Here is a 12,069-nt window from a genome sequence, read left to right as displayed (position 1 = left end):
TTGGCAAGTGAACGATCCGTGTTTAAAGCCAGCTTGGCTTGTTCACACTGAACCCAGCATCCTGAGGCAAAGAGAGAGGACCTACAGCGTTGGTGTCCTGGAAAGGCAGGTAAACCTTTTACACTGGAGTCAATGCGAAGTTCATGGGGTCTGATACTATCTACCTTGGCAGGTAATTACCAAGATGAAAATTATCCCCATCCCACATTGGTCGCATTACGGAGTGTCCAGCGATTTGATCCAGAGCTCCCGCAGCCTCTGAAGCCACACAGATCCAGCTCAAATCATCGGTAACCCAAGCTCCAGATCCAAACCTCCGACAAGATCCGGAAGCCTTCAGTGCCCCATGCCCCTCAGGAGCCCTTCTTGCCCTCAGCACTTGCTCGAATCCCAGTTCCAGTACATGGTTCCCATAAGCCAGACTTCCTCAACCTGTGTGGGTCCTGTGACCACAAGTTGCCAACAGACCATTCACAGCCTGTGTGAGTCCTACAGATGTTGATCCCCTCGCTGGTCACCATCCTCTAGGATCATCTGCTCCATTGTCTCCGTGCCAGCCATTGTACTCTACACTAGTCTCATTTACTCACATTTGGTCCACACCCTTTTATACCCTGTTTCCAATGGTCACTTAAGTGTTTCTTGAATGTTGTAAAGACTACCCATTTCTATCATCCTCTTAGCCACTGCATTCCAAATTTCTGTATGAAAACATCTCATATCGCCTCTGAATCTCTGAACTTAGGCCCCCTTATATTAGACAACCCACCATAATCCCGATGAAGGTTTTCAACATGAAATGTTAAAAGTCCATTGCCTTCCATGGATGTCACCTGACCCCCTGAGCTCTCCAGTGTTTTGCGCATTGTCCCACCAGGAGGAAAAAAAGATCGAGCTTATCAATTTGGATCATTATTTTGTGTAACTATAGTACATCTCCCCTCAGCCTTCTCTGCTCCAGGAAACGCAAACCCAATTCCTCTGGATAACTATAGTACATCACAGAGAGCGGGGTGTGGTGTTACAGTGAATCACAGAGAGCGGGGTGTGATGTTACAGTGAATCACGGAGTGCTGGGTGCGGTGTTACAGTGAATCACGAGAGCGGGGTGCAGTGTTGCAGTGAATCACAGAGTGTTGGAGCAGTGTTACAGTGAATCACAGAGAGCGGGGTGCAGTGTTACAGTGAATCACAGAGTGTTGGGGCGGTGTTACAGTCAATCACAGAGAGCGGGGTGCAGTGTTGCAGTGAATCACAGAGTGTTGGAGCAGTGTTACAGTGAATCACAGAGAGCGGGGTGCAGTGTTGCAGTGAATCACAGAGTGTTGGAGCAGTGTTACAGTCAATCACAGAGAGCGGGGTGCAGTGTTACAGTGAATCACGGAGAACGGGGTGCAGTGTTACAATGAATCACAGTGTGCGAGGGCATTAACCTTTACGAGTGAGAGGTCCAATCAGAGCACAGATGTTCAACAGCCAAAATAAACAACAGGTTTTGGAGCAAAAAAAAATCCTCCTGGTTCCAATCAACTTATTCTGAAAGGAACTTCTTGGATATAAATTGTCATCACTGCTGACTGTCTAACAGGTCCCACCTTTAATGCCGGGGCAGAACAAAGCCATTCATTAATTTGTAAAGTGATTTTATTGCCAATGCAGTGACAATCCATTTAATAAAACGCAAAGAAGCAGGAATCATCTTCATCGACTTGATATTTCCCAAGGATGTTCCCAGGCGGTGAGGTGTGTGCATCAGTGAGGAGGCAATCTTCATTATATTTCTCCTTATGTCGTTATCATACTCTTGAATTCTGCAATGTCAGAACAGCCAATTTAATTTGGTGTTTGTTCCCTGCTGTCCTGCTGTAACTCCTCGACGGATACTGACAGGGAGGAGACCACAGCTGGTTCATCTCCAAATTCTCCCACCCCACAATGTTCCAGTTCAAGGTTATTGTCAAATGTACTGAGGTGCAGAGAGAAAGTTTGTTTTGTGCACTGAACGCACATCCTCCCCTCATTACCCTAATCAGAGACCTCTGCAGCCTGCACTAGTTCAAAGTTACTTTATTTGCACGAGGATAACTGAATATTTATTATCTCTTTTACATTTCTCTTTTTAAATAAATTCTGTATTCTGCTGTAGTTTTTTTGTAAGAAAAATACCTGTTCAGCTGCAGCAAGTCAGAATGTTCGTGCCTCTGCAACTTGTACAATGTACATGACAATAAACTAACTCATGTGCAATCTTGACCAGCACATGTTGACCATCCCCAACTGCCCTCCAGAGGGCAGGGCTGAACCACCATCGTAATAGTTCTCCTTGAGGGCAGGATTTCCGAGATGTCGACCTGGAGAAACTGTAGAATAGGAAAATATTGGCTGGAACAGTGGCATAGGGGTTAAGTGCGAGATTGCGCACCACCGGTTTCAAGGACAATTTCTTTCACATCATTATCTGCTTCCTGAATGAACCTCACACCAATAAAATAATGCAATAGGCAAAAAGTGTCTTGACAGGCCCCAAACATTGGTTATATCCCTTTGCTTCATATGGATGCTGTGTGACCTGCTGAGTTTTTCCCAGCACTTTTGTTCATGGCTCTACCACCACAGCAGCTGCAGACTTTCCAGTTTAACACCAGTAAAATAATGTTGCCTTTCCATGTACTGAACTGGTCTGACTCTGTAACGCTGTACTATGAATGGGATAGCTAGCTGGACAGCTCTCAAAACAAACTTTCACTTCACGTCAGTCCACATGAAAATAAACTTGAACTTAAAGTCAGTGGTGTGGCAGCCAGAGTTTACAACCATTCATTCAATGGATGAGAGGTCAAATCCCAACATGGCAAACAGGGAATTTAAATTCAATTTTTAAAGATAATATTTTGAAAGGTTAGTTTCAATAATGGAAAATATAAAACCACAGGATTACTGTAAAAATCCATCAGATTAATTGAAGACCTTCAGGAAAAGAAATCCGCTGGCCTCACCTTTCAGTGACACCAGACGCCACCAACATGTAAAACTCCGCCTCCTCAATTAAGGAGGCCAAATAAGGATAAATGATGCAAGATGATATGGCAAATGAGACCCACATCCCTGATCAAAAGAGCTACATTTCCATTGGGGTGTGATTTAGAAGGAGGCTGAGGATTAGTGTGTGTGGGACCCGTCCCTCGGTGAGGGTCTGTGTGTGGGATCCGTCCCCCAGTAAAGGTTGGTGTGTGGGGGGACCCATCAGTGAGGGTCAGAGTGTGTGTGGGACCTGTCCCCCAGTGAGGACTGGTGTGTGGTGGACCTGTCAGTGAGGGTGGGAGTGTGTGTGGGACCCATCCCCCAGTGAGGGGTGGTGTGTGAGGGACCCATCAGTGAGGGTCAGAGTGTGTGTGGGACCCATCCCCCAGTGAGAGTCTGTGAGTATGGGACCTGTCCACCCAGTGAGAGTCAGTGTGTGGGACCTGTCCTCTCAGTGAGGGTCAGAGTGTGTGTAGGACCTGTTTCCCCCCCCCCCCAGTGAGGGTCAGTGTGTGGGACCTGTCCTCTCAGTGAGGGTCAGAGTGTGTGTGGGACCTGTCCCCCAGTGAGAGTTAGTGTGTGTAGGACCTGTTCCCCCCCCCCCCCAGTGAGGGTCAGTGTGTGGGACCTGTCCTCTCAGTGAGGGTCAGTGTGTGTGTGGGACCCATCCCCCAGTGAGAGTCAGTGTGTGTGGGACCTGTCCTCCCCAGTGAGGGTCAGTGTGTGGGACCTGTCCTCCCAGTGAGAGTCAGTATGTGTGGGACCTGTCCTCCCCAGTGAGGGTCAGTGTGTGTGGGACCTGTCCTCCCAGTGAGAGTCAGTGTGTGTGGGACCTGTCCTCTCAGTGAGGATCAGTGTGTGTGTGGGACCCATCCCCCAGTGAGAGTCAGTGTGTGTGGGACCTGTCCTCCCCAGTGAGGGTCAGTGTGTGTGGGACCTGTCCTCCCCAGTGAGGGTCAGTGTGTGTGTGTGACTCGTCCCCCAGTGAGGGTTCTCCTGAAATGTTTCTGTCAGAGAAAGGCTGTGATCAGGAACATAAAGGCAATGAGATGTTTATAAAAGTGTAAAACCTTACCTGTGCAATCAATCCTGCCGTCACCATCCATGTCTCCTGCTGAGATAAAGCTGTCTATCTCTGTGTTATTCAGCTCCCGAGCATCTGGTTGGAAGTATCGAAGGAACAGCCTTTAAAAAACCAGAGTCCATCAGCAAATCTCAACAGAGGGCTATGGTTGATAGCTCCCATTCACTGTGGCCTGGTTAAACTGTGCCTTCACATAGAAGGCAACTTGTTTCAGCTCACCACTCATCATCAGTTCCTCAGTTCATCACTGTCAGGACATCTGGAGTCGAGTGGTCACCATAAACCCAAAGGGAGCAAGATGGGTAAATACCATGGTTTCTGACACCTTCCATCATATCAACAGGGCAATTCATTGAACTGGATCGCAGCGAGAGTTGGATCACCATTCAAGTGGTGTTTCAGTCTGTGAGCCATTGACTGTACATGTCTATGTGTTTTGAACGTGTGTGTGTCTGGGTCTATCTGAGTGAATTTGATGGGTATTCTGTTGATGGGTACAATGGTATTTTTTCATGAATCTTAATTTTTCCAACAACATGAGGAACCCGGTCCCTCACTCAACCTTGAGGAAAATAAGAACTGCAGATGTTGAAACCTTGAGTTAACAAGGCGGTGCTTCAGGGATTCTTTCTGGACCTTGAGAAAATACCACTTCTCTCCCTGGATGGGGCCTGACCTCTGGAGTCCCTCCTGCTCTTCGTTGTCCCTTCCTCCAACCTCTCCCTCATCTCCTCCCTCAATTTCTTATGACTCTCCTCCCCCAACCTCTCCATTTGGTGACATTGCTGTGGTTTTGCAGGCACAACAGAGACAGGGGCTGCCCTGTCAGTTAATAAGGTCAGAGCTGTGACCCGATCTTCACTTACCTCCCTAATCACAGCAACCAACTGCCTCTACATCCCCTTGTGACTGGGATTCCAGTATCAATCCAAGAAATCTTTGCTGCACTGCCTCTTTAAGGAAGTGAGAACAGCATGCCTCTCTTCCTAGTCTGGTCTCTCTGACACCTGGTATCATTGTATGAGGGCTCTTTGCAATGAGTTTACTTCTATCGCACATGATACAGCACAGAGAGAGATTCCAGTGCTTGCAACAAACACCTTTTCATTCAGGCACCTGCCTGCCTTTTATTCGTACCTTGACTAAGAGCTCAGGCCCAAAACAGTGGTTACCTTTACTTCCTCTGGACACTGCATGGCCCGCTGAGTTTCTCCTGTCTTTGTGTATTGCTCTTTTCACTGCATACTTCCCTGGCAGAGGACCAAGCCTTTTGGCCCATGTGCCTGTGCTGACCATCCCATCTTCCGACATGTTGTCCGTATCCCTCTACCCGTCCCCGCCTGTTCTGTTAGCGGGTTCCAGGCACCCACTGCACTGTGGAAATTTGTCTCTCCTTTAAAGTTGGACCCTCTCACCTTCCAATTTTGCCCAACCTGGCAAAAAGACTGACTGCCTCTTTATTTTGTAAATTCCTCTCAGGTCGCCCCTCAACCTCTGATCTCCAGAGAAAACCATGCAAGTTTGCCCAATCTCACTGAATACATCCTGGTGAAGCCTAAAAGTATAGATTCCAACATCCTGGTGAACCTCCTGTGCACTATCTGTGTTCATTGGCACCCTGAACTTCTACTACTTAAACAATACTCTGCTGCTCTCCTACCCTATCATCCAGCGTGGAAATAGGCCATTTGGGCCTACTTTTGTGTGGTCCCCTCTTGTGATCCACATCAGTACTTGAACAGGAGTTACCTACTTCAGCTCCTTCTTCTCAATGAAGCCATTTTTGTCGTCATCGAAAATATCGAAGATTTTTTCAATTTCTCCAGCAGATTTCTTGGTGAGGCCAGAGGTTTTGGAAAATCTCTTGAAATGGAAGGAGCCTGGGTCTGGAACAGGGAAGAAAAATGAATGGAAGCTCCTTGGGGGGATATTCACTGCAAGATCGAGGTGCTCAGAGGCTCCAAAATGACAACGCAGCGGTTATTAATTCTGCCTTACAAATCCGAGGATCCAGGTTGAAATTCCAAACTCCAGCACTGTTCCCAAGGAGTTGTAATATCCTCCCTGCAATGGTGTGGATTTCCTTTGGATGCTCTGGTGTCTTCTCACATCACAAAATTGCTTTGGTTGGCAATTTGGCCACTAGCTTAGATAAATGGCGTAAAGAATTGAAGAGCAAGAGAGGGGGAGAGTTGGAGAAATGGGGAAGAGGGGGTTGTATGCTGGGAGCTGATGGCCTGAGTGGCCTCCTTCAGAGTTGTAATGTCAAGGAATCCTTCATGACACGGACCATCAATTTAATGTTGTTATAATGAAAGGAGGCGATGGTGCCACTGATGTGGACTTGCGGGGAGTGATGGAGCGGAGATGCCACACTCCCGTGGGATGCAGCCACCCAGTCGACTGCAATTGGCTCTGCACGGGCTTTGAATGGCCCCATTGGGGGAGCTGACGGGGGTTTGAGTTGAAATCCTGCAACCACAGGTCTGCGCCCAAGATGGCAGGTGTCTGTTAATTGGCAGCAGTTACGAGGGGCTGCAGACTCCAGGGAAGCGGAGAACTGAGCAGGGCACCAGTGGACAGGAAGATCACGCATCATCTGAGAGGGAGAAGTGGAGGAGGTGACCCGCAGGGCCGGTGACCATGGTGGTGAGCCAGTGAGAAGGCTCTGCTGCTGAGGTACCACTGCACTTGATGGGCTGCCGGCAACTCAAGGTGAAGAACCCGTAGAAGCTGTGGGCTGCTGGAGACTGGCTGGAGGGGTACCAGGTATCGGAACCAGGCTGCGAGGAGGTGCCAAGGGCGCTGAAGGGTTCCTGACCGTATCAGAAGTTTGGATCTGGAGCTCGGGTTTGGACGGGACTCTATGGCTGCAGGGGCTGCAGAGGTGAGGGAAAACTGGAGGCAAATCTATGGACACTCAGTGACTCTGGGGGGACTCTCTTTTCCTTCTCTCGTTCAGGCAATTCCTGCCGGTGGCAAATGTCTACCTTCCAGCAGGCAAAGAGAAGTTTCATATAGTACAACACAGTTTTATTATTATGATAATAAATTGGATCTTGACATAGTGTACATTGAAATGGAAATACCAGACTGCAGATGTTGGAATCTAAAGCTAAAACACAAACAGCTGGCAGGTGGGTCAGGGAGCACCGATGGAGGAAAATGGACAGTTAATGTATCAGGCTGAAAGCTTGCTTCAAGAGTGAGAAAGGTGAGGGAAGGCGGGCTGTGTGAAAGAGGAGAGGGAGAGCGTCAGGAGGTGATAGGGGGACTGAGGCAGGTTGAAGAATGACAGAGAGAAGGAGGCAAAGTGGGGAGAGCAGGAGGGATGGAGATGAGAGACGGAGGCAGGAGAGCACTGGACAGATATGGGAAGAAAAAAGGGCAAAATTATTGAATTCATAATTCAGTAAAACCCCTGATAGATGCTGGATTCGTAAATTTTACGGTTGCTTGAAACTGTGTGATGCGTGATTGGAAAACTAACGGTGAGGCATGCCAATTTTAAACTTCCATGTTCTTTACCTATTTATTTTCCGTGAATTTGGCCGGTTGCTTGAATTCTGGATAACGAGGATTTGCTGTAAATTGTTTACTGTCATGTGCGCAGTGAAAAACTTTGCTTGACGTGGTATCCAGGTAAGTCATTTCATACTTAAGTATAGCAGGTAGTGCAACAATAAAAGGTTCAGGGTGTGGTGTTCCTGTAAGTCAAGGACTGCAGAGGAGATGGAGCCAGGAAGGAGGAAGGAGAGTTTAATGGCAGAGATCTTATTGGTATTTAAACTCCGATTATGAGTCTACCAAACAACTCAGTTACATACAGGGAGGAGTTTCTTCAGCCAGAGAGTGGTAAATCTGTGGAACTTGTTGCCACAGGCGGTTGTGGAGGCCGGGTCAATGGGTGTATTTAAGGCAGAGATTAACAGGTTCTTGATTAGCCAGGGCATCAAGGGTTATGGGGAGAAGGCTGGGCAGTGGGGAAATGGATCAGCTCACGATTAAATGGTGGGGCAGATTTGATGGGCTGGATGGCCTATTTCTGGTCCTCTGTCTCATGGTCTTATAGTATGCTCCAGGGTCAATTCACCGTATTAGAAATGGTTCAGATCCAAAGTAACTTATTGAAGGGATAAGCTAATTAGTATATGTAACACCCCCCCCCCCCCACCACCCCCACACACACACAAGTCATGCAAAGGTTGGATTGCTCCAGGATATCATTAAACCAAAATCAGGCACAACAGAGCAGGAAGAATTGTTCAGAGTGAGATTACCATTACATTCAGCAATTGCAGCGGCAACATCTCCAGCAACAAGGAAATCAGTGATTTTCATTGTAAATCTGTTAAAAGGAAGTGATAGGACTCAGTGCAACTGAAGTAAACTCTGCAACGTATAGTTTTCTTTAAATCATTCATTGAATAAATTTCCCTAAGATCCTGACAATTGGATGGAGGAAGGATGTGAATGCTGTAGAGAAGGGGCAGAGGAGATTCACAATGATGTCGCCTGGATTGGAGAGCATGGTTGATGAGGATAGGTTGAGTGAACTTGGTCTTTTGTCCTTGGAGTGACGAAGGGTGAGGCATGACCTAACAGAGGAGTACAAGATTATGAGAGATCATGTGGACGGCCAGAGGCTTTTACCCATGACTAAAATGGCTAACACAAGGGTCATAGTTTTAAGGGGGGATATAGAGGTAAGTTTTTCATACAGAGAATGGTAGGTGCATGGAATGTGCTGCCAGCAACGGTGGTGGAGGCAGGGACAATAGGATGTTTTAAGAGACTATTAGACTGGTAGGTGGAACTGAGAACATAGAAGGTTATGCAGTGGGGAAATTCTAGGCAGTTGTTAGAATGCATTATTGGGTCAGTGTGACACTGTGGGCCAAAGGGCCAGTACTATGCAGTAGATTTCAATGTTCTATAAAGATCTCCTTGCATCATTCATCTCCAGGTTCATTGAATATCAGATCCTGGAAACCTGAAACAAAAACACAAAATGCTGGAAACACTCAGCAGGTCAGGCAGGAACTGTGCAGAAGAGAAGCAGTCAAAGTATTGGCTCTGCAACTGGGGTAACCCTCCTGATCTGGTCCTCTCCTTCAGAGCTCACAATAGATTTAAACCTCTCACTACTGTAGGTGACAGGAAATATCACTATATTTCATTTTTATTTGAACAACACAGCATGGTAGAAGGCCTTTTCTGCCCCATGAACCTGTGCCACCCAATTAACCTACCAAGCCCAGGCATTTTTGTAGGGTGGGTAGGAACCAGAGCACCCAGAGAAAATCCTCGCAGGTCCCAGATCAAACTCCTCACAGTGTTAGATTCAAATCCAAGTCATTGGAGCTGCAAAAGGCACCGCACTAACCAACTCTCTGACCGTAAAGCTGCACCTCTGGAGAACTTTATTTTTCTGTGACAAATTGGGAAGTGATGCCAACCCTTCGAGCATAAAATCTGATGAAGAGCTCAGGCCTGAAACATCGACTGCCTTTTACTTCCCACGGACTCTGCGTGACCTGAGTTGCTCCAGCGCTTTTGTACTTTTCACTCCCATAAGATAAGATACTGCTCACACAGACCTAAATTCTTAATAATCCCAATTTTAACTTTTGCACACTATGACCAAACCTGCAATGGTATGTTTTAGATAGTAAAATAAAAGCAGATTAAATCATACTTACTCTTTCACTCCTCTGTACCTGAGGTAGGGGCTGAGGGCTAAATGCTAATGTAACGTCTGAGCTCACTTTATATACAGAAGGGAATTGCTGTTGTTTTTAATGGCAATTAATAAGCGAAGGAAACTAGAACCTTGTAAACATTGGGTGATTTCAGACTGGGTCTGTTGAGCTCAGAGTTTGCTCTGTTTACATTGCAGACAAAGCTAAACAGGACTGAGGTTTGAGGGAAGATGAATGGCAGGGTGATCCCGACTGCCACAGTGAGCCTTGTGGGTTATGACTAGACAGGAAGCCATGGATGAGAAGCATTATTCCTCCACAAGCAAACGAGACCCAGTGGCCAAAATCAAAAATGCTGGAAATCTCAGCTGGTTGAGAAGCATCTGTGAATAGAGAAACCAGCTGATGTTTCCTCAGAAGGGGAGCCACTCTTCTCACATCCACAGATGCTGTCACTCTGTCCTCAACACTGTCACATAGAACAATACATCACAGTATAGGCCCTTTGGCCCTCGATGTGGTGCTGACCCATATATAAAAGTATTAAAACGTCCCTACCTCATAACCCTCTATTTTTCTGCCATCCATGTGTCTCTTAAATGCCCCCAATGTTCCAGTCTCCACCACCACCCCTGGCAAGGCATTCCAGACACCCATAACTCTCTGTGTGAAAAACTTACCCTGATGTCTCCCCTAAACTTCCCTCCCTTCAATTTGTACACATGTCCTCTGGTGTTTGCTACTCCTGCCCTGGGAAACAGGTGCTGACTCTCCACCCTATCTGTGCCTCTCATAATCTTGTCAACCTCTATCAAGTCTCCTCTCATCCTTCTACGTTCCAAAGAGAAAAGTCCCAGCTCTGCTAACCTTGGCTCATAAGACTTTTTTTCCAATCCAGACAGCATCCTGGTAAATCTTCTCTGTCCCCTCTCCATACCTTCCACATCCTTCCTATAATGAGGTGACCAGATCTGAACACAATATTCTAAGTGTGGTCTTGCCAAAGATTTGTAGAGTTGGAACATGACCTCTCTACTCCTGAACTCAATCCCTCTATTAATGAATCCCAGCATCCCATAGGCCTTCTTAATTGACCTATCAACCTGTACGATGACTTTGAGATATGGATGGATTTGAACTCCAAGGTCCCTCTGTTCATCCACACTCTAGTAACTGACCGTTAACCTTGTTCCCAGCCTTCTGGTTTGTCCGTCCAAACTGCATCACCTCACACTCATCCAGATTGAACTCCATCTGCCACTTCTCCGCCCAACTCTGCATCCTGTCCATACCCTCTTGAAACCTTCGACAAACTTCAGCTGCATCCACAACTCCTCAAACCTTCATGACATCCGCAAACTTACTGACCCATCCTTCCACCTCTTCATCCAGATCATTTATTCAAAGAGCAGGGATCCTTGCGGCCCTCCACAGATGCTGCAATCTGTTCAAGACTCGTCTCTTGCTTTCCCCTGCATCCTACAGAGCTTCAATGCGCTGGGAAATTCTGGAATATGTTTGAAATGAACATCTTTCCACGCCTTGTTGACATTTTGGTACTTTAAAAAAAAACAAATTTATGCATACAGCTCACAGCAACAGGCCCTTCCAGCCCAAATACACCAATTAACCCACAAACCCTGTAAATTTTTGGAGGGAGGGAGGGAGGCAACCTACACAGGTCATGGGGAGAATGTACAAACTCCTTACAGACAGTGCCAGATTCAAACACAGGTCACTGCCACTGTTATAGCGTGATAACCACTACACGAATTGCGCCACTTTACCTAACCACTTGGACTCACACCAACCAGCACACGCTCTGTTCTTGCTGCTGTCATCAGGAAAGAGGTGTCAGTGCCAGGTTCAGGAACAGCTGCTTCCCTTCCACCATCAGACTCCTCAACACCAAACTCAATCAGGGTCTTGTTTAAGGACTCCTATACTTTATTGATTCTTTTTTCCCTCTCTTTTTTGCAGTCTGTTTGTTTACATTTCTTTATTTTTGTTTACTTGTGCACATTGTGTCCAGTTTTTTTTGCACCACCAATAAGTGGTAATTCTGCCTAGCCGGCAGGTGTCATGGGATGTCGTGTGTGCACTCTGACAATAAATCTGAAATTGGAAACTCTCGGGATTTGCGATGCATTTGACATGATGGATATTGGGCCGTTGTCAGATCCAATCCGCCATGAGGCAGCAATCTCAGAACACATTATGATTTTGAAGGTGTCGGTAAAGAAACAGGTTATTCTCACTTTA

At 46.8% G+C, this 12,069-nt stretch overlaps 2 protein-coding genes across 5 annotated transcripts in view; one reads left to right on the top strand and one right to left on the bottom strand.

The window, feature by feature from the left end:
- Positions 1–12,069, top strand: part of LOC138748734 (retinoic acid-induced protein 3-like) — a 74,387-nt gene that overhangs the window by 20,148 nt on the left and 42,170 nt on the right. The window lies entirely within an intron of this gene.
- LOC138748125 (oncomodulin-like) lies at positions 1,625–9,853 on the bottom strand. 4 transcript variants are annotated; one of them, XM_069907833.1, is made up of 5 exons: positions 8,827–8,909; positions 8,386–8,453; positions 5,859–5,991; positions 4,097–4,206; positions 1,625–1,811 (listed from the first exon to the last, which is right to left on the bottom strand). In XM_069907833.1, the coding sequence occupies exons 2-5, from the start codon at positions 8,444–8,446 to the stop codon at positions 1,786–1,788; spliced, it is 330 nt and encodes a 109-aa protein (XP_069763934.1). In that variant the 5' UTR covers positions 8,447–8,453; positions 8,827–8,909; the 3' UTR covers positions 1,625–1,785. The 4 variants fall into 4 exon arrangements, with proteins under 4 accessions (XP_069763934.1, XP_069763933.1, XP_069763932.1 ...); XM_069907832.1 differs by lacking the exon at positions 1,625–1,811 and adding an exon at positions 2,092–2,360 and having other exon boundaries at positions 8,392–8,453; XM_069907831.1 differs by lacking the exons at positions 1,625–1,811; positions 8,827–8,909 and adding exons at positions 2,095–2,360; positions 9,808–9,853.

The sequence above is a fragment of the Narcine bancroftii genome, chromosome 13, assembly GCF_036971445.1.
Source record: "Narcine bancroftii isolate sNarBan1 chromosome 13, sNarBan1.hap1, whole genome shotgun sequence".
Classification (NCBI taxonomy): domain Eukaryota; kingdom Metazoa; phylum Chordata; class Chondrichthyes; order Torpediniformes; family Narcinidae; genus Narcine; species Narcine bancroftii.
The sequence above is the reverse complement of the archived record's forward strand: the minus strand, read 5'-3'. Positions and strand labels throughout refer to the sequence as shown.